The 22049-nt window shown below is 41.0% G+C and overlaps 1 protein-coding gene across 1 annotated transcript in view; it reads right to left on the bottom strand.

The window, feature by feature from the left end:
• YME1L1 (YME1 like 1 ATPase) overlaps window positions 1–22049 on the bottom strand; it is a 169584-nt gene that overhangs the window by 41014 nt on the left and 106521 nt on the right. Inside the window, exons 13-14 of the mRNA XM_033931421.1 lie at window positions 10784–10896; window positions 8876–9031 (exon numbers count right to left, since the gene is read on the bottom strand). Coding sequence (XP_033787312.1) covers window positions 8876–9031; window positions 10784–10896 — 269 coding nt within the window. The remainder of the gene's footprint in view (window positions 1–8875; window positions 9032–10783; window positions 10897–22049) is intronic.

Raw genomic sequence — 22049 nt, 5'->3', positions numbered from 1 at the left:
AAGACAAAAGAAAAGAAAAAAAATAAAAATGTAGTCAGAAGGAGACGGAACAGTAGATGACTTAACTGTCCGCCATCTTATGCTAATAATTATAAAAGATTCATGGACAGAACTCTAGCTTTCTAGGCAGATAAACTGAACAATTGGCTAGGTAACATTATTAAGCATTCCTCATCCTATTTTAGTTTTAGAAAATTAGTAAAAACTGATTTGTTACCTAAGACTTATGGTTCATTATCTCTCCCATTCTGTATACATGTATTCGATGATTTTACATTGTGACTATTTCGCTGATTGTCCAGCTCTTCTTATTGTAAACCGCCTCAAACTACCATGGTTTTGGCGGTATATAAGAATAAAATTAAACAATCAGTCTAGCAATACGAGTACATACAGTATATACGTGTCACATCATCACAAGTCCTGCATGAACAATTTTTGAAAAATTGCGAGCCATGGAATCGAGGGTGAAATACTCACATGGATTAAAAACTGATTGGCGGATAGGAAACAGAGAGTGGGGGTAAATGGACAATACTCAGACTGGAAAAGCGTCACAAGTGGAGTGCCGCAGGGTTCGGTGCTTGGACCCGTGCTCTTCAACATATTTATAAACGACCTGGAAATTGGTATGACGAGCGAGATGATTAAATTTGCAGACGATACAAAGTTATTCAGAGTAGTGAGAACGCAGAAAGATTGCGAAGACCTGCAATGTGGCATAAACACGCTCAAGAAATGGGCTGCGACATGGCAAATGAGGTTTAACGTGGATAAGTGTAAGGTGATGCATGTTGGTAAGAAAAATCTTATACATGAATACAGGATGTCCGGTGCAGTACTTGGCAAGACCCCCCCCAGGAAAGAGACTTGGGAGTACTGGTCGACAATTTAATGAAGCCATCTGTGTAATGCGCCAAGGTAGCAAAAAGGGCGAGCAGAATGCTAGGAATGTTTAAGAAGGGGATAATGAACAGATCAGAGAAGGTTATCATGCTGCTGTACAGGGCCATGGTACGCCCCCACTTGGAATACTGCGTCCAGCACTGGTCGCCGTACGTGAAGAAAGACACAGTACTACTCGAGAGGGTCCAGAGAAGAGCGACTAAAATGATTAAGGGGTTGGAGGAGTTGTCATACAGTGAGAGATTAGAGAAACTGGGAGTCTTCTCCCTTGAAAAGAGGAGACAGTTAAGGAGACAGTTAAGACAGATCGAAACATTCAAGATAATGAAGCGAATAGACTTAGTAGATAGACAGGTTGTTCACCCTCTCCAAGGTAGGGAGAACAAGAGGGCACTCTCTAAAGTTAAAAGGGAATAGATTCTGTAGAAACATAAGGAAGTTCTTCTTCACCCAGAGAGTGGTAGAAAACTGGAACACTCTTCCGGAGGCTGTTATAGGGGAAAACACCCTCCAGGGATTCAAGACAAAGATAGACAAGTTCCTGCTGAACCAGAACATACGCAGGCAAGGCTAGACTCAGGGCACTTTGACCTAAGGGCCACTGCGTGAGCGGACTGCTGGGCACGATGGACCACTGGTCTGACCCAGCAGCGGCAATTCTTATGTTCTTATGAGCCGATGGTTCATCTCTCTCTGATGCTGCAGGGGTGTAGTGCCTGTTCTAAATGAGCGAGATCTTGCAATACAAGTACGTATGATATTTTGTATTAAAGTTTTTGAGTTGTGGAACGAATCATCTGAGTTTCCATTATTTCTTATGGGGAAATTTGCTTTGATATACGAGTACTTTGAATTGCAAGCATGCTTCTGGAATGAATTATGTTCGCAAACCAAGGTTTTACTGTATTATGTATGTTAACCTGTAACCCGTTCTCAGCTCACTGGGGAGAACAGGATATAAAATGAAATTAAAAAATAGTATTTTCTGTATACCTCCTTGGGTAAATCTCTTCATAAAGGCGGTTAATAAATCCCAATAAATAAATAAGTCAATCAGCAAACAAACATTGCTACTGGCCAAGCCTGCTTTCAAGGAAAATAAAATGCCAGGTCTACTTATTTCAAGTCAAAGAAAAGAAATGGCTATACAATTTGAATTAAATATCAGCAATGAAAGATTAGGTTTTTACCTTTGCTAATCTTCTTTCTTGTAAATCCACACTTTATTCTGGGACCAGTGGGTTATCTCCATCTACCTGCCAAGACTTTGTAGGAATCCTCAATCAGAGACTTAAACCCCTCACCCTCATAATGTATTTCGCCATATATAGGCCGCGACCTATATATGGGTTTTGCAAGCCAGCCCAGTGGGTGCAGCTTGCAAATCTGGGGCGGCCTATACAGCATTTTAAAATCATCCACCCACCCTTTACTTCCCTTGCTGGTGGCGGCCTCCTCAAATCGTCCCGCCAGCGTTGTAAAGCAGGAGCAATTTTTTTGTCTTCAGGCCGACCCCACCTCCCTAGCTGGCGGTGGCCTCCTCGAATCGCGCTGCCAGCATTGCAGAGCAGTTAAGCGATCTTTGCGTCTGCAGGCCATCCCCGTGCTGCTTCCTGTATGGCTTGCCATGAGTTCTTGCGGGACTGAAAACTAATAGCAAAGCCATACAGGAAGCAGCGCAGGGCTGTACTGCAGATGCAAAGATCGCTTCTGTTCTGCAACGCTGGCAGCGTAATTCGAGGAAGCCGCCGCCAGTGAGGGAGGAAGGGAGGGGGATGATTTTAAAATGCTGTATAGGCCGCCTAGTTACTGGTAGATAAGTCGCGGCTACTAAAATGGGGTGGCTTATTTACCAGTTTTTAAACTCGTACAGGCATTTCTTGTGGCCTATACAGGGGGTTGGCCTATAAGTGAGGAAATACAGTAAATCATTGGCTCTATACCTCAGTCAGTGTAAAAGCAGCCAGAAACATCTGTAGAGGATAACAGAGAGAGGGGGAACAGGGAATCTCCCCAGCAAGTAAATCAATTCTGCTCATATCAACAAATGCAAAACAGCAACAATGAAAAACAAGAGAACAGGTTATGAAACATTAGAAACGACAAAAACAGTGCTATAGGGGGAGACAGCCTGCACTGTCAAAAGGGGGCACTTGAAACAGAGAACCCACCCAAACTAAGTGCTAAACCTAGTCTGATGGCACTCTCATAAAGGCTGGTCAGAAAAGAGAAATCCATCATCCTCTCCAAACTTGACTACTGTAATGCCATTTACCTATGCTTAACAAAAAAAGCCTCCAAAGACTCCAGCTTATTCAGAATACAGCAGCCAAGCTGATCTTTGCAAAACGTAAATCTGACCACGTCTCCCCACTCCTGGCCAATCTTCACTGGCTCCCAGTGATTTCCAGAATCCAATTCAAATGCTCTTGCCTGGCTTTTAAGATTATTCACGGCATCCTTCCTTCCCTAATCCCACTTTCCTTCAATTCCTCGTGCCCTGACTCCACCAGGACCGCCCATAAATTAAAACTATCCTTCCCCTCCCTACATGGTATTCTCCACGCAGGTAAACTGGGAAAATCACTTCTATTCAAAATCACAGGTCTCTGGAATGACCTTACCATCTTGTTGCGGAACCTGAGCTCCCTCCATTTATTCCGCAAACAACTAAAAACCTGGCTCTTCTCTAACATGTAATTTCTTTTTTCCCTTACTTTTCCACTCAACTTATAAACTTATATAATAATAATAATTTAATAATAATTTTATTCTTATATACCGCCATACCCAGCGAGTTCTAGGCGGTTTACATTAATTAGAATAGGATCCGCATAGACATGTAGATTTACCACAAATTTATCGGATTTACAACAAATTTAGCCAAACTTGGCAGATGAAGAAGGAAGAGGGTAGAAGAAGGGGAGGATAGGAGCTATCATGAGGAGGAGATGAGCCGAGCCAGGGGCCCGGAGATTACCGGAAGGGACCGTTAAGGGTCTTGTTTGCTGAATAGGTAAGTTTTGAGTAATTTTCTGAAGCCGAGGTAGGTGGGGGTCTCGAGTATCATTTGGGCTAGCCATGGGTTCAGCTTGGCTGCATGGAAGGCGAGGGTTTTATCTAGGAATCTTTTGAGATGACAGAGCTTTAGCGAAGGGAAGGCGAACAGCTGAATTCTGCGGGATTTCTTATTGATGCAGTGAAGGTTAAAGTGGGGAGTGATGTATCTTGGTGAAAGGCCATTTACCGCTTTGTAGCAGAAGCATGCGAACTTGAAAAGAACTCTGGATTCGAATTGCAGCCAGTGAAGTTGGTGGTAGTACGGGGTGATGTGTTCTCGTTTCTTCAGGCCATAGATGAGACGAATGGCGGTGTTTTGGATCAGTTTTAGTCTTCTGGTATTTTTCTTTGTGGAGCTCAGGTAGATAATATTGCAGTAGTCCAGCATGCTGAGAATGGAAGATTGTACTAGTAGGCGGAAGGAAGTGTCATTGAAGTATTTTTTTATGGTACGGAGTTTCCAAAGTACCGCAAAGCATTTCCTGATGACCCTTTCTCATTCTTAAGTTCTTGTAAACCGTGCCGAGCTCTACTTCCGTGGAGATGATGCGGTATATAAACTTAAGGTTTAGTTTAGTTTATCTTACCAGTACTTGTAAAGGTAGATGATCGGCAAATGCATAGGGTGGGTTCCCAGAATAAAGTGTGGATTTACATGAAAGAAGATTAGCAAAAGTTAGAACCTAATCTTTTGTTCTTATACAATCCCACTTTATTCTGGGGCCAGTGGAACTTAAGAGCAGTCCTGAAAAATCAGGGTGGGACAGATGAGTCTGCTGCCAAAACAGAGGCACCGAAAGCAGAATCCTACTTGGTCACCATATTGATCCTGTAAAACTTGGTGAACGTATGCAAAGAGGACCAGGTAGCGGCTCTGCAAATCTCATCCAGAGAAACAGCTAACGACTCTGCTCAAGAGGAGAAAACACCTCTGGTCAAATGAGCCCGTACCACAAGGGGGGGGTGGGCTTTATTCCGGCCGCCAAGTAAGCCATTGAAATAGCCATAAGGATCCACCTGGAAATGGTGACCTTAGAAGCAGGCCTACTTTTGCGGGCAGGACCCGCCAGAACAAAGAGATGATCAGAGAGGTGAAACTCATGGTGACCTCCAGATACAGTAACAAAACCCTGCGCATGTCCAAGGACTGCAACACCCGGTCCTACTCCTTTGAACCAGAGGAAGCAAAAGCAGGAAGACAGACTTTCTGATTCACATGGAAAGCAGAAACCACTTTCGGAAGAAAAGAAGGAACAGTACTCAGCATTGTTTCAGTGAATGCGCTCCCCAGAGCTCACTCCCCCCCATCACTTTCGTGGGAGTTGGGCAGAAGGCGCTAGAAGACCCTCCATGGAGGATAAAGACACCGAATTGGGGCAAGCCTCGCACCCCTTGCGAGCTGCAGAGCATGTGGAATATGGCTGCACATCCGACAGCCATCCACTGCAAATGAGGCATGAATCCATCCCATCCAGCCCTGGGGAAGCCATCCATGTGGTTTTCTTTCAAAAATGAAGCTGGGACGTATAAAAAATATGTTTACATTCAAATCGGGAAAAATCCAAGATGGCCATCATAAGTGCCAATTTTCATTAAAAACAACCTGGGAAAACCAAGGAGAACCCTCAAAATTATGATTTTGGGATTTTAGAGGTGGGGAGGGGTAGGACATGCAGGAAACCACCCAAAAATCCCTTTTTAAGATCTCCCCAAAATTGCTGATTCAGCTGTCAGCCTGTACTCACTGTGGCATTTGCTGAATGGAAAACACTGCAGGCAGAGCTGAAACAGCTCACAGGGAGATCCTTTGCCTCAAAGAACTGGAAATCTGGATTTCAAATCTACTGACTGCTCCACCGCCTGACCTCCAGGTACCTCTGCCACCCTTGGACACCCAGTGCAGACGCCTGGTGGAGGAACACAGTTTGGCTCCGATCCTGGTCACGCCTCCACAGAACCGCTCAGCCTGCGCTCTACTCACTAGTGGACCAACTTGGGGTGAGCAAGCTCCCAAGGGAACGGTCCCTGAGCCTTGATCTGATATACAGGCTATCCAGGGGGCTTACTGACAAGCAGGGAACTCCCTAGAAGCAGACTTTTCTAAAGGTCTGCGATCTTCCAGTCAAGAATGTCCCTGCAGGGAACTTCCACAGCACAAGGGCAAAAACTGTGAACGCAAAAACTTAAATTACATGAAATGAAACATGAGCAGAAAAGATAAGCTCTTATAGCCTGACTTCTAGGAAGGAAGACTGAGGTATAGAGCCAGTGATGAGGTAAGAGTCTCTGAAATTTGAGGCTTCCTACAAAGTCCTTGCAGGTAGATGGAAATAACCCACCAGTCCCGGAATAAAGTGCGATTGAACAAGAACTAGCACTGCACAATAGGAAAGGACAACCAGAAAATGTTCGTTTGTATCATTTTCATACTGTTTCTGGGAATGTTTGTTCTATTTGATTTCATTTGGCCACTTTTTTCATCAACGGAGTGAAGTCACTGAGAGGGAAATTCTGTAAGGGTTGCTGAATGTCAGGAACCAGCAGTAGCCTAGATTGCGCCTACCAGTGTCTAACTTAATTGTTTCAATTGGCTTTAAGAGGTACAATATCTGATTATGCCATTAAAAGCAGATTAAAAAACAATTTTTAAAAAACCTAGGTGCTGCTTAGTGATGCTGCATGCCTAAATAGAAGAATATGGAATTCAGGTCTACTACTATGCAAATGATATCCTGCTATTAGCAGAAATAGACCCAACCTCTTTGACTTTGACTAAAGTTGTCAACTGTCTTGAGAGCATTCAAACATGGCTGGAAAAGAACAAATTAAAGATTAACCTTGAGAAGAGCTATGGATGCTGATTAATCGGGCATCTGCCAGCACCAAACATTTTGTTGCAATTCCATGGAAGGGATATTCCCCTCATACAAAAATGTAGATATATTGGGATACATATAGATTCCCAACTTATATTCATAGCACAAGTTTTGGAGGTAATAAAAAAGGGTTTCTATGTATTAAGAACACTGAGATCGGTTTAACATCTCTTTGACAACAGCAATCTTCATACACTCATTCATGTATTCCTGATATCTAGGATTACTGTAATGTAGCTTATGCAGGTCTTACAAAGTTCAACCTCAGATGTTTACAAACATTACAGAATACGTCTACACAGTGTTCCCCTGGTCATTCGCGGTTGGCGGTCCTGATCATTTGCGGTATTTTCCGACCGCAAACCGCCAACCAGGAGAGGACAGCTGGAGAGAGCAGCCGGAGCACCGGCAAGTGAAGTAAATCACTCACTGTATGCTCCGACTGCCTCTTCCTGCGCTAAAGTTGGGCCTTACCAATCAGGAACTGCTTTGACACACAACTCCTGATTGGTAAGGCCCGACTTTAGTGCAGTAAGAGGCGGTCGGAGCATACAGCGAATGATTTCCTTCACTTGCTGGTGCTACGGCTGCTCTCTACTGCCTCTCCGGCTGCCCTCTCTAGTCTTTCCCATGAAAAACTGTATTCGCAGTTTTTCAAGATTTGCGGGGGTTCCTGGAATGGAACCCCCGCGAATATCGGGGGAGTACTGAAAAAACTACTAGGACATAAGGGTAAATATAACGTTAACCCTCTATATAAACAATATTTGGCGGTATATCAAATTTGAATAAACAAATAGGAGCGAAGTTGACCTTAAGCGTCATTAAGTGCCCCTAGGCACAATTCTATGACAAACTTAGGCACCAGAAATGTAGGCCTTTAAAATCCTGGCCTACATTACCAACAACTAAGTTTGTTGTTAGGCGCCAATAGCTGCAATTCTCTAAGTAGTGCCTGAACATGATCGACACATGGCAGACAGCATTTTTCTAGGCTCCACTTACAGAATCAGCCCCTGAAAGCACACTCATTTGTACACAGGTTGTACTACTGTGTTTCCCCGAAAATAAGCCCTAGCATGATTTTCGGGGTAGGTCTTAATATAAGCCCTACCCCCCAAAAAGCTCTAGTCCCTGGAAGCCTAACCCAAATGTCCCTGGATTTGCCGGCAGTAGTGTTTCCCCCTGCCACACAACCGACCCCCCGCTGACCCTCCCATCTTTCCATCTCTTTCTCCCATCCGAACCCCACTGACCCTCCAACCGCGAGATCTTTAATTTTAGATTTTTGGAAGTCTATTTGGAGCAAGATAATTCTTATTCTTGAAGTTCCCATACCAATGCCTTAAGGAATGATATTTTTGGAACTTCAATAATGAATAAGAGTCCACTTAAAAAACAAAGGGATAAACTCCTCCTGATTATGACTAGAGTCGTGTTGTAAATGATAATAAGGAATTGGAAGCAATGGGATAGATTGAATGTATCATTTTGGTGGGAAACCCTATGTATGTACTATAAATTTGAGAAAATATTGGCAGAACAAAAGGGTGAAACCTGAAAATTATAGGAAATTTGGGGTCCATTAGATGCCTTTATAAAACATTTTTAAATTTGGTAAGGAATTCTGAATTTGAAATGTTTCTCCCATGCATTATAACCTGTAAGCAAAGGTTAGAAATTATCGTTAGCAAAGTGGACTAGGATATACTGCATGTGTCATATTTAAAACAATCTTGCTCAAGATTATATCATAACAAAAATCTCCAAATGAATTTTACAAACTACATTATATTCAAGTAATTCTGTTTTAAGGAATGCATTAAATTTCATTTTTTTTTAAATAGAAAAGTTTGAAGTATGCAATTTATCACAAAAAACTGACAGCTCAGCAGAAACAAGAACATTTGACTTATACTGAGTAGAAGCTGGCCTCCTGCATAATAATGAAGCAGAACTCAAATCTTGAGAGATGGAATGTTTCTAGAGATAAAAGTAGTACTTGAAAAGAATCATTCTAGTAAAAAACGTACCCATAAGGATTTTGTCCTTGGCAAACTCTAGCTCTTTCATGGTAACTGTATCTTTTCCATCAATAGCTGCTTTCAACGCAGCCTGGTTCACCAGATTTTCCAATTCTGCTCCAGAAAAACCTACTGTGCCTCGCGCTATGATTTCAGGATCAACAGCTGTATAAAATAATTTAAAATTAACAGCAGAAATAAACATTTACAAGAATTTTCAACTTCATATATTGGGGAGACTAAAGTGACTCCTAGCAATTTGCTCCCTATAGTTTGGCTCAGTGATTTAAATAACTATCCTCTTGCCAACAGGCACACAATGAGGTGCCCTCTAGAAACTGGCATATATGTGCTCTTAAATCAACTGACAGGTATCACTATTGTATGATAGCTGGGCTTTCTCCCTCATCAGAGGACTCTGCTTCCACTGCAACCCCAGTCCCAGCAGATAAGACAATGATAACTTCAGTCATCACATAATTATAAATTTATCACTATTAAATATGTTATAAAGAATATTATAAAGAAATTATGTCTTTATCTTGATAATATCTTTTCCAGTAGATAGGTGAGACATTCTAGACATGTGGGTTATCTCCCAATGGTGGTGCGCCATATGCAGAAGGAATCCATTCCGGATTTTTTGTGGCTCCTCTCTACTTCACTGGGAGCTCTAGCACCACCTGTAGTTAATAACCCAAGCACAAAGAGCTCCATCGACAGTATGTAAAGTAGGGTCACTAATGAGAACTTTCCCAAAAATCAGCATCATTGAATGCTGCTACTATTTGGGTTTTTGCCAGGTACTTGTGACTTGGATTGGCCTCCGTGAAGATGCAATACTGGGCTGGATGGACCATTGGTCTGACCCAGTAAGGCTATTCATATGTTTTTAAGAAGCAACTGTTCTGCTCAAAAAGGAACAAACAGCTAAAGCCAAGTTCACTCTTGAGATGCTAAATTTGCGCAATCCTGGTAAGAATCCACAGTAGGAGAGCCCAAAGACTACATCCCAACATGTTTTAAGGCTTCTGTGCATTTACTGCGGCTTTGTAAAAGGGGCCCTTAAGCAGTTGGTAGCTGTTTCCAACTGGTTAAATTGTTTTGAATGTTGGCCAGTGTGTCTTTTAATAATTTGCCTTTTTGCCTACAATTTCCCCAGGAAAGGAGTGTTTTTGTGATGTTCATTTCTTTTATCTTTCATTGTAAATTAAGAATGAAACTTCATAAAAAAAATAGAAGTACACAAATACCATTAGACATCTTCATTAACCCCCCCTTTTCACTACAGTAAAGGTTTCTACCTCAATCCAGAGCGCTAAATGCCCCCAACGCTCATAGAATTCCAGTGAGTGTCAGAGCAGCATCGGTGCTGATATGAACGCCGTGGCCATATTGAGTGCCTCAGCGGCAAGTTTAAAGAGGTCAAGCAATTATGCTTGTTTATCTGGTAAGAGTTTGTTATAATTCTTTAATAAAAAGACAGCTTAGCGATAGTATTTATTAATACTGTGGATGTTTGTTGCAGCATTGACAGTAACCCTGACCCTAAGTTGACTTTAAAATCTTTATTATATTGAAAAGAATTTGATGAAGAAACTAAATGAAAAATTTCTAAAAAAAGAGTATAAATGAAAGCAATTGAAAAAATATATTTAAATTTAAATCACGCATGAAATTGGGGGAATCAGTGAGGAGTGCTGCCACGCTGTGTTAAACTACCAGGGTGGCATTCTGAGAATCCCCAAGTGTGGTAACAGAGCAGAATCGGAGCATTTAGTGCTCCAGCTGTAGAAGAAATCTCTACCGTGGTTTAGCAAAAGAGAGTATAAATTATTAGAAAGAGAATGAGCTGATGAGCTCTCTTTTCTTTCCAGTAAAGGAAACATTTACATGTTCAAATTATATGATACTTACATTGATCAAACTTTATCTTATTAAGATACCATTTTAAGATTTCTGTTCGGCCTCTGACATCTGGTCTGGGAACTGTAACTTGCATGTCAAAACGACCAGGTCGGATTAAAGCACTGGAGAATGACAGAATATTCAGTAAAGAAATGAACACTTCTTGTGGGCTGACTAATTTTATTTTGACAGGACAGTTACAGTGTATACAAAGCTACAATTGGCAAACATACTTCAGCACTAATACAACAATGAACAATAAGCACAATGAAAGATTAGGTTCTTATCTTTGCTAATCTTCTTTCTTGTAAATCCACACCTTATTCCGGGACCATTGGGTTATTTTCCTGTACCTACCAGAACTTGTAGGAAACCTCAAATTTCAGAGACTTAAGCTCCACCTCTCTTACCTCAGCACTGTCCCCTCAGGAACCAGTTAGTTGTAAAGCAGCCAGGAACATATGTAGAGGACTACTACTACTACTATTTATTATTTCTATAGCGCTGAAAAGGTATACGCAGCACTGTACATTTTAACATACAATAGACAGTCCCTGCTCAGAAGAGACATTGACCTGGTGTCAGAATTGTTTCTTCACAGGTGCTGCCGGACAACTCCCCATCTGTGGCCTGGCAGATGAGGAGGGACGCTGGCCAGCTGGGGGTCCTAAGCACTGACAAGAACACCAGAAAAGATGAAAATTAGAGTGCCCTGAACCCCTGGAGGGGCGGGACCTGTTCACAGGCAAAGACTTAGGTCTGCACACTAGCTATAAGATCATCCAACCCCTGGCCAAAGAAAAGTTGACCCTTGAAGGGCAACCAGCCTTATAGGACAAATCACTAGACCACTGACAGATCCACAGCATCCTGAAAGCTCAGATGGAATAGGCAGACAACTTAGAGAAAACCTGCAACATGTTATACAGGGCATCAGCCATACAGTCCACACCTGAGACCAGGAAATCCAGGTCCCAGAGCACAATAGTGTTAGGATCATGGCGAAGCTTGGAATGGCATGCCCTGGCCACAAAAGAAGAGTCTACCACCGACTTTATACTGGTGGCCGCCGAGTCAAACAGGTGCTTATGGATGAAATCCACACACTGGTCCTGGACATCCTTCAGGACTTAACCCCCACCCCCAGCACTGGGGAGAGAAGTGTGTTTGGTGACCTGAACCACAGAGAAATCCACCTTCAGGGAAGCAAAAAGCTTATTAAAAGCGTCTGCCATGGAATAAAGCCGAGACATGGCACAAGCACATTTCAAGGGATCTTCAGGTGCCTCCCAAATTTTTGTAAGAATCTGAACATCAGAATGATCAGGAAAAGAGGCAGACTGTGGTCTCTGGTCACTCATGAGGGAACATTCTGCAGTGACAGGTTGCCCAGCCTCCAGCTTCAATTCCTGAAAAGATTCAGAGATCAAATCCACCAGATGCACAGGCTTGAAAAATCTGCCCACAGTGGGATCTTCCCCAGATCCAGGGCTCCTCTTGGATCCTGATCCTGAAGATCCACCAGGGCTGTCATATATCCAGTAGCCATGGTGCCCACTTGCGTAAGCAGAAGCATTGTAAGGTATCAGGATCAACTGCAGGCACTATCGGCATACTGTCTGGGACCCAAGAAGGGAGACAAGAGAAAAGACACTGGTCCAGAGGAGGAGGAGGGGTCCCAGTGGCTGGCAAGAATGCCTGCGGAAGGGTGCCAGGCAGAGATTTCTTAGCCAAATAAGCCTGATACATCATATTAATAAAGTTGGGGGAAAACCCATCCTCTGGGGCAGGAGTCGTCTCCTGTGGACCCTTTTTGGAACTTTTGGAGGATCTGTGAGAGTTTTCCCCTGAAGCATGCTTGCATTTTGCTGGAATGTTGCCTGTGCACTCCCTGAGGGCCCCCAATGCTATTTTCATGGGTACCTGGGCAGAAATAGCGAGAAGACCACCTTCAGAGGTCAAGGTAAAGGGTCTGGGCAAATTTTGCCCCCCTTACGAGCCGCAGCACCTGACAGCTATTGATCGCAAATAGGACATGAATTCACCATATCATGCCCTGGGGAGACCATCTGAGTGGTTTTCTTGCAAAAGAAAAGCTTGCAAGTACTAAAAAATAGCTTTTATTTCAAATCAGGAAAATCGAAGATGGCCGCTGTGGGTGCCAATTTTGCACTAAAATAGCCCAAGTAAAACACAAGAAGCCCTCAAAAACAGCAATTTTAGAAGTAGGGGTGGGGGGTAGGACATGAAGGGAAACCACCCAAATTCCCCTTTTTCAAACCTCCCAAAATCGCAGATTCAGGCTGTCAGCTTGTACTCACTATGACATGTGCTGACTGGAAAAAACTGCTGAAAGGGCTGAAAGAGCTTACAGGGAGATCCTCTACCTTAAGAAGCAGTCAAGCTTGACTTTAAAACTCTGGATTGCCCCACCGGCTGGACTTCCAAGGCCAGGCGCCTCCACCACTCACAAACACGCCTCGTGGACACCTGATGGAGGAACACAGTCTGGCTCTGATCCTGGAAACACCTCCATGGGGCCATGCAGCCTGCATTCGACCCACTAGCGGATGAACATGGAGAGAGCCAGCTCCCAAAGGGAAAAAATCCTGGAGCCCTATTCTGAAGTGCAGGCTGTCCAGAGGGTGCACTGACAAGCAGCCAATCCCGTGGAAGCAGACTTTTTCCAAAGGTCTATGATTTCCTGCAGTCAGAGGTGTCCTCACCGGGAACTTCTGTAGTATGAGGGTGAAACTTCTACAGCACAAGGGTGAAAACCGTGAACAAAAACACTGAATTTAGAGAAAAACACGTGCAGAAAAGACAAGTTCCTACATAACATAACATTTATATAACGCAAAACCTTATAGATCCTTGTAGTTAACAATTTATAAAACAAAAGTTGAGCATCAAACAGCAAACTATAAAGTCTGGTTTGTAGGAAAGAAATTGGTTCCTGAGGGGACAATGCTGAGATAAGAGGGGTGGAGCCTAAGGGCTCCTTTTATCAAGCCGCGCTAGCGGTTAAACTTGCATAATACCGCGCGCTAAACCACCGGCCGCGCTAGCCGCTACCGCCTCCCTTGAGCAGGCAGTAGATTTTAGGCCAGTGCGGGGGTTAACGCGTGATGAAAAGTCGCGTGCGTTAACCCCGCTAGCATGGCTTGATAAAAGGAGCCCTAAGTCTCTGAAATTTGAGGCTTCCTACAAGTTCTGGCAGGTACATGAAAATAACCCAATGGTCCCAGAATAAAGTGGGATTGCACAATTAGTAAATTTAATAAGAAAGGATATTAATGCTGTAATATCACCATATGTTTCCTTTTATATTTCAAATATTTTTCCATAGCTGCCCTGCAAAGACTTCTATTGCAAACTGAATTTTCAGCAGCTAAAGCAAGAGAGCTCAAATGTCACTATGCATAAGATCATTGTTTCTCACATTATTTTATGCTTAACATTAAAAAGCAAAAACTTCTCAAAATGACATTCAAACCTCATCTATCAAAATAATTCTGAAAGATTCACTTCTATACAACAGAGCTCTAACTAAGGTGGTCAGAGGATCTTCTTAAAGAATTCAGGGCCAGATTCTCAGAACTTAAAGTTGCCTTTAACGCGGTCGCTAAACTGGTTCCAGCCGGTTTAGCGTGCTTGTATTTTAGCGGCAGATTATCAAAACAGCTTACCGTGGTAGTACAACGAAGTCATTAATATTAAAATGAGTATTCTGGGGCGTGGCTTTGGAGCGGACAAAAATGGCTGGGTAGTGGAGTTGCTCCGTGAAGACAAGCTAGTTGACAGAGAACATAGCCGGAAAAAATTTAAATTTCACTCTGAAAAGTGAGGCAGAGGTGAATAATGGCTTCGGGAAAGCAAAACAAAATTTTGGCGGCGGGGAGCAGCTCAGGAAGCGTGAAGCGATCGAAATTTGATACGGCTACACCGCTGTCAGTTCCGTTGCCGCCGGAGGATGTGAAAGAAATAAAGGTGATAAAGGAAATAATATTGGAATGCGCTAAAAATATAAAAGAAGTCAAAGAAGAGGTGGTATGTTTATCAAATAAATTACAAGCGATGGAAATGAAAGTGGATCAAATTGATAAACAAGTGGAAAAGTGTGAGGAGGAAAGTAGCACAAGGAACACAGTAAGGAAATTGAAGCACTGAAAAGGGAGCTGGAAGATTTGTCCAATAGGGAACGAAGGAGTAATTTAAGGGTGCTTGGGGTCCCGGAGGGAATTGAAAAGTCAGATCCGATTGGATTTTTAATTAATTTTTTGCCCAAGGTGCTCCCGTTGCAAAATAGGTATCCGTTGGAAATAGAACGTGCACACAGGGTCCCAACGAGATTATCAAACAGCCAAAAAGGACCACGTCCACTGATCTTTAAGCTACTTAGATATCAGCAGGTAGCTGAAATAATTAAATTAGCTAAAGATAATAAAAACTTAAAGTGTCAGGATTCAAAGATTTACATAGTGCCTGACTTTGCCAGAGCAACGGCACAAAAGAGGAAGCAGCTATTAGACTTGAGACCACAGCTGAGAAGTCTGGGTGCTAGATATGGGCTCATATACCCGGCAACTATGCGGGTCACTTATAAAAATAAAACTTTGAATTTTGATACTGCAGATAAACTTAAGGAGTTTCTGGAGCAGTGCGAATCACCAATGGCTACTTAGTATTTGTGTTCTTGGTTGAAATGTTTATTATTTGTTTGGAATTTATATGTTAAAAAAAAAAAAAAAGTTAATGAGATTCTAAAGGCATGGCTGCAGTTGGATTTCAAATACATTCCACATTCTATCTTGCCATGAGGCAAATGGAATGTAGCCTGTAAGAGTTTAAGAGATGCAATATTACAGACCTTTTAAAAGACAGAGGTTAATAAGATGGATTATACTGACTTGCTGTTTGGACAGACAGTCTGAGTAACGGTGGAGGATTGTGAAAAACAGATTGAAGGAGATAAGTTCTAAATAGTAATGAGAAGGTATAAACTACAAGCAAGAGGACATTAAATAGAATGGATCTGCAAGCAAGATGAGAGTTAGACTGAGACTTTATATGCCTTACAATTATTATTTGTATAAAAGGAGAAGACTGCTGTGATATATGGAATAAGACATTGAAATGAAAATCTATAAATGCAGTAGAGGATTTTTTGAAGATGGTTCTGGTATATAGTTGGCCTGACCTTAAAATAAAAATGACAGAGATATGATGGTCAATAAAAAGGAACAGGGTTTATATATGTAGAATGTGAAAGACCTATGAATGACACCACAAGTTTGAAATTGTGGTCATTATACATCTTTGTGCAAATCAATTGGAAAGGAGATTTAAGGTGGATCAAAAGATGAAACTGAGAATGTATAAACAGTAGTGTGAGAGGATAGAAATTGATATGGAACTGCAAGCAAGAGGAGATTCGGAAGGAGACATTGTGGGACATATAGCATCTCATTACAAGAAGAGGAAATTTGTTGTTATGTATGGACTATAGTTTTGAAATTGCAAATATATTAATGCAACAAGAGTTATAATATTATTGTTTGTGCTAAAAATTGGTATGACCTTAATATAAATAATGGTGGATATGTGAGGAGGTAAAAAAAAAAAAAAAAAAAAAAAAATTTGAAGTTTTGGTAAAAATCAAAGGATGTAGGGAAAGTTTGGATGTTATAATATAAGGCATATGATACAAGAGAATGTTGTGAATGGAGTGGAAATTAAAAGGGTAGCAAATATGCTAGTGTGAAAATAGGTATGGAATTTTAGGAGGGTTATGTTAAAGGGATAAAATTTGTTGTGTTTGGGGAATTATTGACTTTTTGAAAAGAAAAAGTCAGGAAGAAAGATTTCCATTATATATTTAATAATATTTAAAAGTGACATTTAATTTGAGGGTATGTGATGTAGTCTGCCATGAAAGATGGATGTGGTTTGGATGATTGTAATTTTAAAATTTGATTTGATTATTTATGTATTTCAATAATATCTTAATGGTAATGAATGAGTAAAGAAGGGAGGGTTTATGAGAGAAGGGGGGAAAGGAAAGGGGGAAAAAAAAAGAGGTAAACCTTGATAAAGAAGTCTTGTGTGATAAAGTGATTTTCATTTTAATATGATAATGATCTGGCTATTGGTTTAAAATTATAAATATAGCTTGTGGGGAGTTTATCTATTGCCTAGTCAAAGTGTGCGTTTCAAAGTTGGCAAATAATTCAAGGGAGGGATGGGAGGGGGGGATTAAGAATATGGGAAGGGGTATAAGGGAAGGGATGGGGTCTAATAATAATTTTAAAATGGGGAAAAGAGGTTATAATATTGATGTGAGGAATATTATTGATTATTGTTTTGATTTAATATAATGACTTTAAAATTTTTTTCAATAAATGTTAATGGTCTCAACCACCCGATAAAAAGGAAAAAAGTATTGCTATATTTAAAAAAACAGAATGCGGATGTCTATTTCATACAGGAGACTCACCTTAATGGAGATGAATCAAAAAAGTTAATTGGTAATTGGGTGAAGGATTGCTTTTTTGCACCAGCGGTGGGAAAAAAAGCTGGGGTAGCAATTTTAATAAATAAAAAATGTTCAGCAGGATTTAATATGGTAAAAGCAGATAAATTAGGAAGATGGGTGCATGTGAACATGAGTATGGGCAATAATACTGTGGCGCTATTTAATGTGTACGTACCTAATTCGAATCAAATTGAATATTTTAAAACTCTACAACCAATAATTTTACCACTGGCTGCTAATAATTTGACAGTGGCAGGAGATTTTAATGCTGTTGTGGACCCTTTATTGGATAAAAAACCTAGTAAAATTTTAAAATCTTTAGGGTTGGATAATTTTATAAATTCTTGTAATTTAAAAGATATATGGAGAATTCTTCATTTTAATGATCGAGATTTTTAATTTTATTCACATGTTCATAAATCTTTTTCTAGAATTGATTATATTTTTGTTTCTGATGGGCTAATACAAGATGTTACACAAGCCTCTATAGAACCAATAATTTTATCAGATCATGAAGGAGTGTGGATTTCTTTAAATTTTAATGACCCAGATAATGTTAGGCCGGTATGGAGATTTAATAATGCATTGCTTGCATATCCAAAATTTTGTGAAGAATTTCAATTAAAAATGGATGAATATTTTCAAAATAATATTACAGAGGAAATATCTACAGAAATAATATGGGATGCTTTTAAGGCAACGATGAGAGGGCAAATTATATCATTCTCAGCTTATTCTAAAAAACAATTAAATAAGCAATTTACGGAATTGGAACAAGAAATAAAATATTTAGAATTAAAATTGATTAATAAGTGGAAGAATTCTACATTGCAAACTTTATTAAAAGCAAAATATAAATATAATGAGATTTCTTCTAATTTGGCTAAAAAAAATATTATGTGTCAACAAGCTTTGTATTATGGTAGTTCAAATAAGGCGGGAAGACTATTGGCAAATTATCTTAAAGTGAAAAAAAGAAAGATGAAATTGAATGCAATAAAAGATGAAAAAGGTGAAACTTATTTTCAGATTGGTCCTATTTTAAAACAGTTTTTAAATTATTATAAAAACCTGTATTCTTCTGAGACTTATTTAAATAAAGAAAAAGATGGTATAGAGTTTTTAAATTATATTGAAGGTCCGAAGATTCCTGATCATATAAAAAGAAGTTTGGAAAATCCAATATCTTTACAAGAATTACAAACAGCATTGAAGTCTCTTAGAGTGGGGACCGCTCCAGGTGGTGATGGTTTTACGGTAGAGTTTTATAAAACATTTCAAAATACTCTTTTACCTCATTTATTAAATTTATATCAGAATCAACTAAAGAAAGGTTGTATATCAGGCACTATGGCAGAATCATTAACTATTGTTTTGCCGAAGCCAAATAAAGATCCCATGTTGGTTTCAAATTACAGGCCTATTTCGTTGATAAATGCAGATGGTAAATTATTAGCCAAACTTTTGGCTACACGTTTGGCAAAAGCTCTTCCTCATATAGTTGGTATGAATCAAACAGGGTTTGTTGCTCAGAGACACTCTTCTAATAACACCAGATTGTCATTGCAAATGTTATATTTAACAAAAGAAATTGGAGATCCGGCTTTTTCTGTGTCTCTGGATGCAGAGAAAGCTTTTGATCGTGTGGAATGGACATTTATGTATCAGGCCATGGAGTGGTTTGGTATTGGTTCGGGATTTATACAAATGATTAAAACTCTGTATAGCTCTCCTGTTGCTAGATTATATATCAATAATAATTTTTCTGATTGTTTTAAATTGCAAAGGGGAGTTAGACAGGGATGTCCTCTATCTCCTTTACTTTTTGATATAGTGCTTGAACCCTTATTACTAGCTATTCAACAGGAAGAGGAGATACAGGGCATACCGCATAAGGATAAAGAATATAAAGTTTCTGCATATGCGGATGATATATTACTTCATTTGAGGAATCCTGAAACAACCATTCCAAATTTATTGGATTTGATAGAAAAATTTGGAAAGTTTTCAGGATATAAAATAAATTGGACTAAATCAGAAGTTCTTCCTTTAAATGTGCATTGCACAAAAGGATTATTTGATTCATTCCCTTTTATATGGAAAGAAGAAGGAATAAAATACTTAGGTATATGGATAAAAAACACGCTTGATGAGACAATTATAATGAATGAAAAAAGTTTATTGCAAAAAGTAACAGAGTTATGTGAGCAATGGAATCCTTTACATTTATCTTGGTGGGGAAGAGTACAAACAGTCAAAATGATGATATTGCCTGTGGTTTGTTATCAAATGGGAATGATACCAGCTTTTTTTCAGGGGTCTTTTTACAAAAAGTTAAATAATATTCTTAGTAAATTTATTTGGCTGGGTAAAGCTGTAAGAATTGCTCTAGTGACTTTACAAAAACCAATTGAAGAGAGAGGGGTAAATTTTCCAAATTTTTATAGGTTTCATCAATCCTATATCTTGCGCCAAGGTATAAGAACATAAGCGTTGCCTCTGCCGGGTCAGACCAGGGGTCCATCGTGCCCGGCAGTCCGCTCCCGCGGCGGCCCCCCAGGTCCATGACCTGAAAGTGTTCCCTACCTAACCTAAAATATCCATACCCTATTCGCTCAATGTCCTGTAAGGTAAACCTCTATCTGTACCCTGTTATCCCCTTTGCTTCCAGGAAATCATCCAGTCCCTTTTTGAACCCCAGAATTGTACTCTGTCCTATCACCTCTCCGGGAAGCGCGTTCCAGGTGTCCACCACCCTCTGAGTGAAGAAGAACCTCCTTGCATTCGTTATGAATCTGTCCCCTCTCAGTTTTTCTGAATGACCTCTTGTTTTAGTTGTCCCTGCTAGTCTAAAGAATCTGTCCCTCTCCACCTTTTCCATGCCTTTCATGATTTTATAAGTTTCTATCATGTCCTCTCTCAGTCTCCGCTTCTCCAGGGTAAAGAGCCCCAGCCTGTCCAACCGTTCGGCATATGAAAGGTTCTCCATACCCTTTATCATCCTCGTTGCCCTCCTCTGGACCCTCTCGAGTATTGCCATGTCCTTCTTGAGGTATGGCGACCAGTATTGGACGCAGTATTCCAGATGCGGGCGCACCATTGCTCAATACAGTGGCAGGATAACTTCTTTTGTTCTGGTAGTGATACCTTTTTTGATAATGCCCAACATTATGTTCGCTTTTTTTGAGGCCGCTGCACATTGTGCCGCCTGCTTCATTGTGTTATCCACCAATACCCCCAGATCTCTTTCTTGGCTGCTTTCCCCGAGTACCCTCCCTCCCATCGTATAGCTGTACATGGAGTTCCCATTCCCTATGTGCAAGATCTTACATTTCTCCACATTGAAGCTCATCTGCCATTTTTTTGCCCACTCACTCAGTTTGTTCAGGTCGCTCTGCAGTTCTTTGCATTCCTCAACAGTTCTGGCCCTGCTGGAGAGTTTTGTGTCATCCGCGAACTTGATAACTTCGCACTTTGTCCCCGTTTCTAGATCATTAATAAATATATTGAAAAGCAATGGTCCCAGCACTGACCCTTGCGGAACACCACTTGTGACCCCTATCCAGTCAGAGTAGTGCCCCTTCACTCCTACCCTCTGTTTCCTGTCTGCCAGCCAATTTTTGATCCATCTGTACACGTTCCCTTCCACCCCGTGACTCCACAGTTTCTTCAGTAAGCGTTCATGGGGCACCTTGTCAAAGGCTTTTTGGAAATCTAGATATATAATGTCTACTGGGTCACCTTGGTCCAATTGCTTACTTATCCCCTCAAAGAAATGCAGTAGATTTGTCTGGCATGATCGGCCTTTACAGAAACCATGCTGGCTCGATCTCATCAGATTATTTTTTTCTATATGCTCATTGATACCTTCCCTGATCATTGATTCGACCATCTTCCCCGGAACAGAGGTTAAGCTCACCGGTCTGTAGTTTCCCGGGTCGCCTCTCGATCCTTTTTTGAAGATCGGTGTAACATTCGCTATCTTCCAGTCCTCCAGGATTACCCCTATTCTCAAGGACAGGTTGCAAATATGTTGCAGTAACTCTGCTGTTTCATCTCTGAGCTCTTTCAGTATTCTCGGGTGGATCCCGTCTGGGCCCGGAGCTTTGTCCGTTCTTAATCTATCTATCTGCCTGAGAACGTCTTCGAGGCTTACCTCCATGCATGACAATTTCCCCTCTTGGTCTCCCCTGAAGATATTTTCCGGTTCTGGCACACTGGATGTGTCCTCTATTGTAAAGACCGACGAGAAGAACTTGTTTAGCCTACCAGCCACCTCTTTTTCCTCTTTCACCACTCCCTTCCGGTCACCCTCATCCAGGGGCCCCACCTCCTCCCTCGCTGGCTGTTTCCCTTTCACATATCGGAAAAATGGTTTGAAATTTCTTGCTTCCTTTGCTAGTCTCTCCTCATACTCTTTCTTGGCTTTCCTGACTACTCGGTGACATTCTTTTTGTTGCTTCCTGTGCTCTCTCCAGTTTCCTTCAGTTTTGTCCTTTTTCCACTTCCGAAATGATTTTTTCTTGTCTCCTATCACTTTCTTTACTTCACTGGTTATCCATGCAGGGTCCTTTGTCTGATTCTTCTTGGAACCTTTCCTAAATCTTGGTATATATAGGTTTTGTGCCTTGTTTACTGTGTCCTTGAATAGGGACCAGGCTTGCTCCACAGTCCGAGTTTCCTTGGAGCTGTTTTTGAGCTTCTTTCTCACCATTTGTCTCATGGCATCATAGTTCCCTT

This window comes from Geotrypetes seraphini, chromosome 2 (assembly GCF_902459505.1).
Source record: "Geotrypetes seraphini chromosome 2, aGeoSer1.1, whole genome shotgun sequence".
Lineage (NCBI taxonomy): Eukaryota > Metazoa > Chordata > Amphibia > Gymnophiona > Dermophiidae > Geotrypetes > Geotrypetes seraphini.
This window is presented reverse-complemented; position numbering and strand designations above follow the sequence as displayed.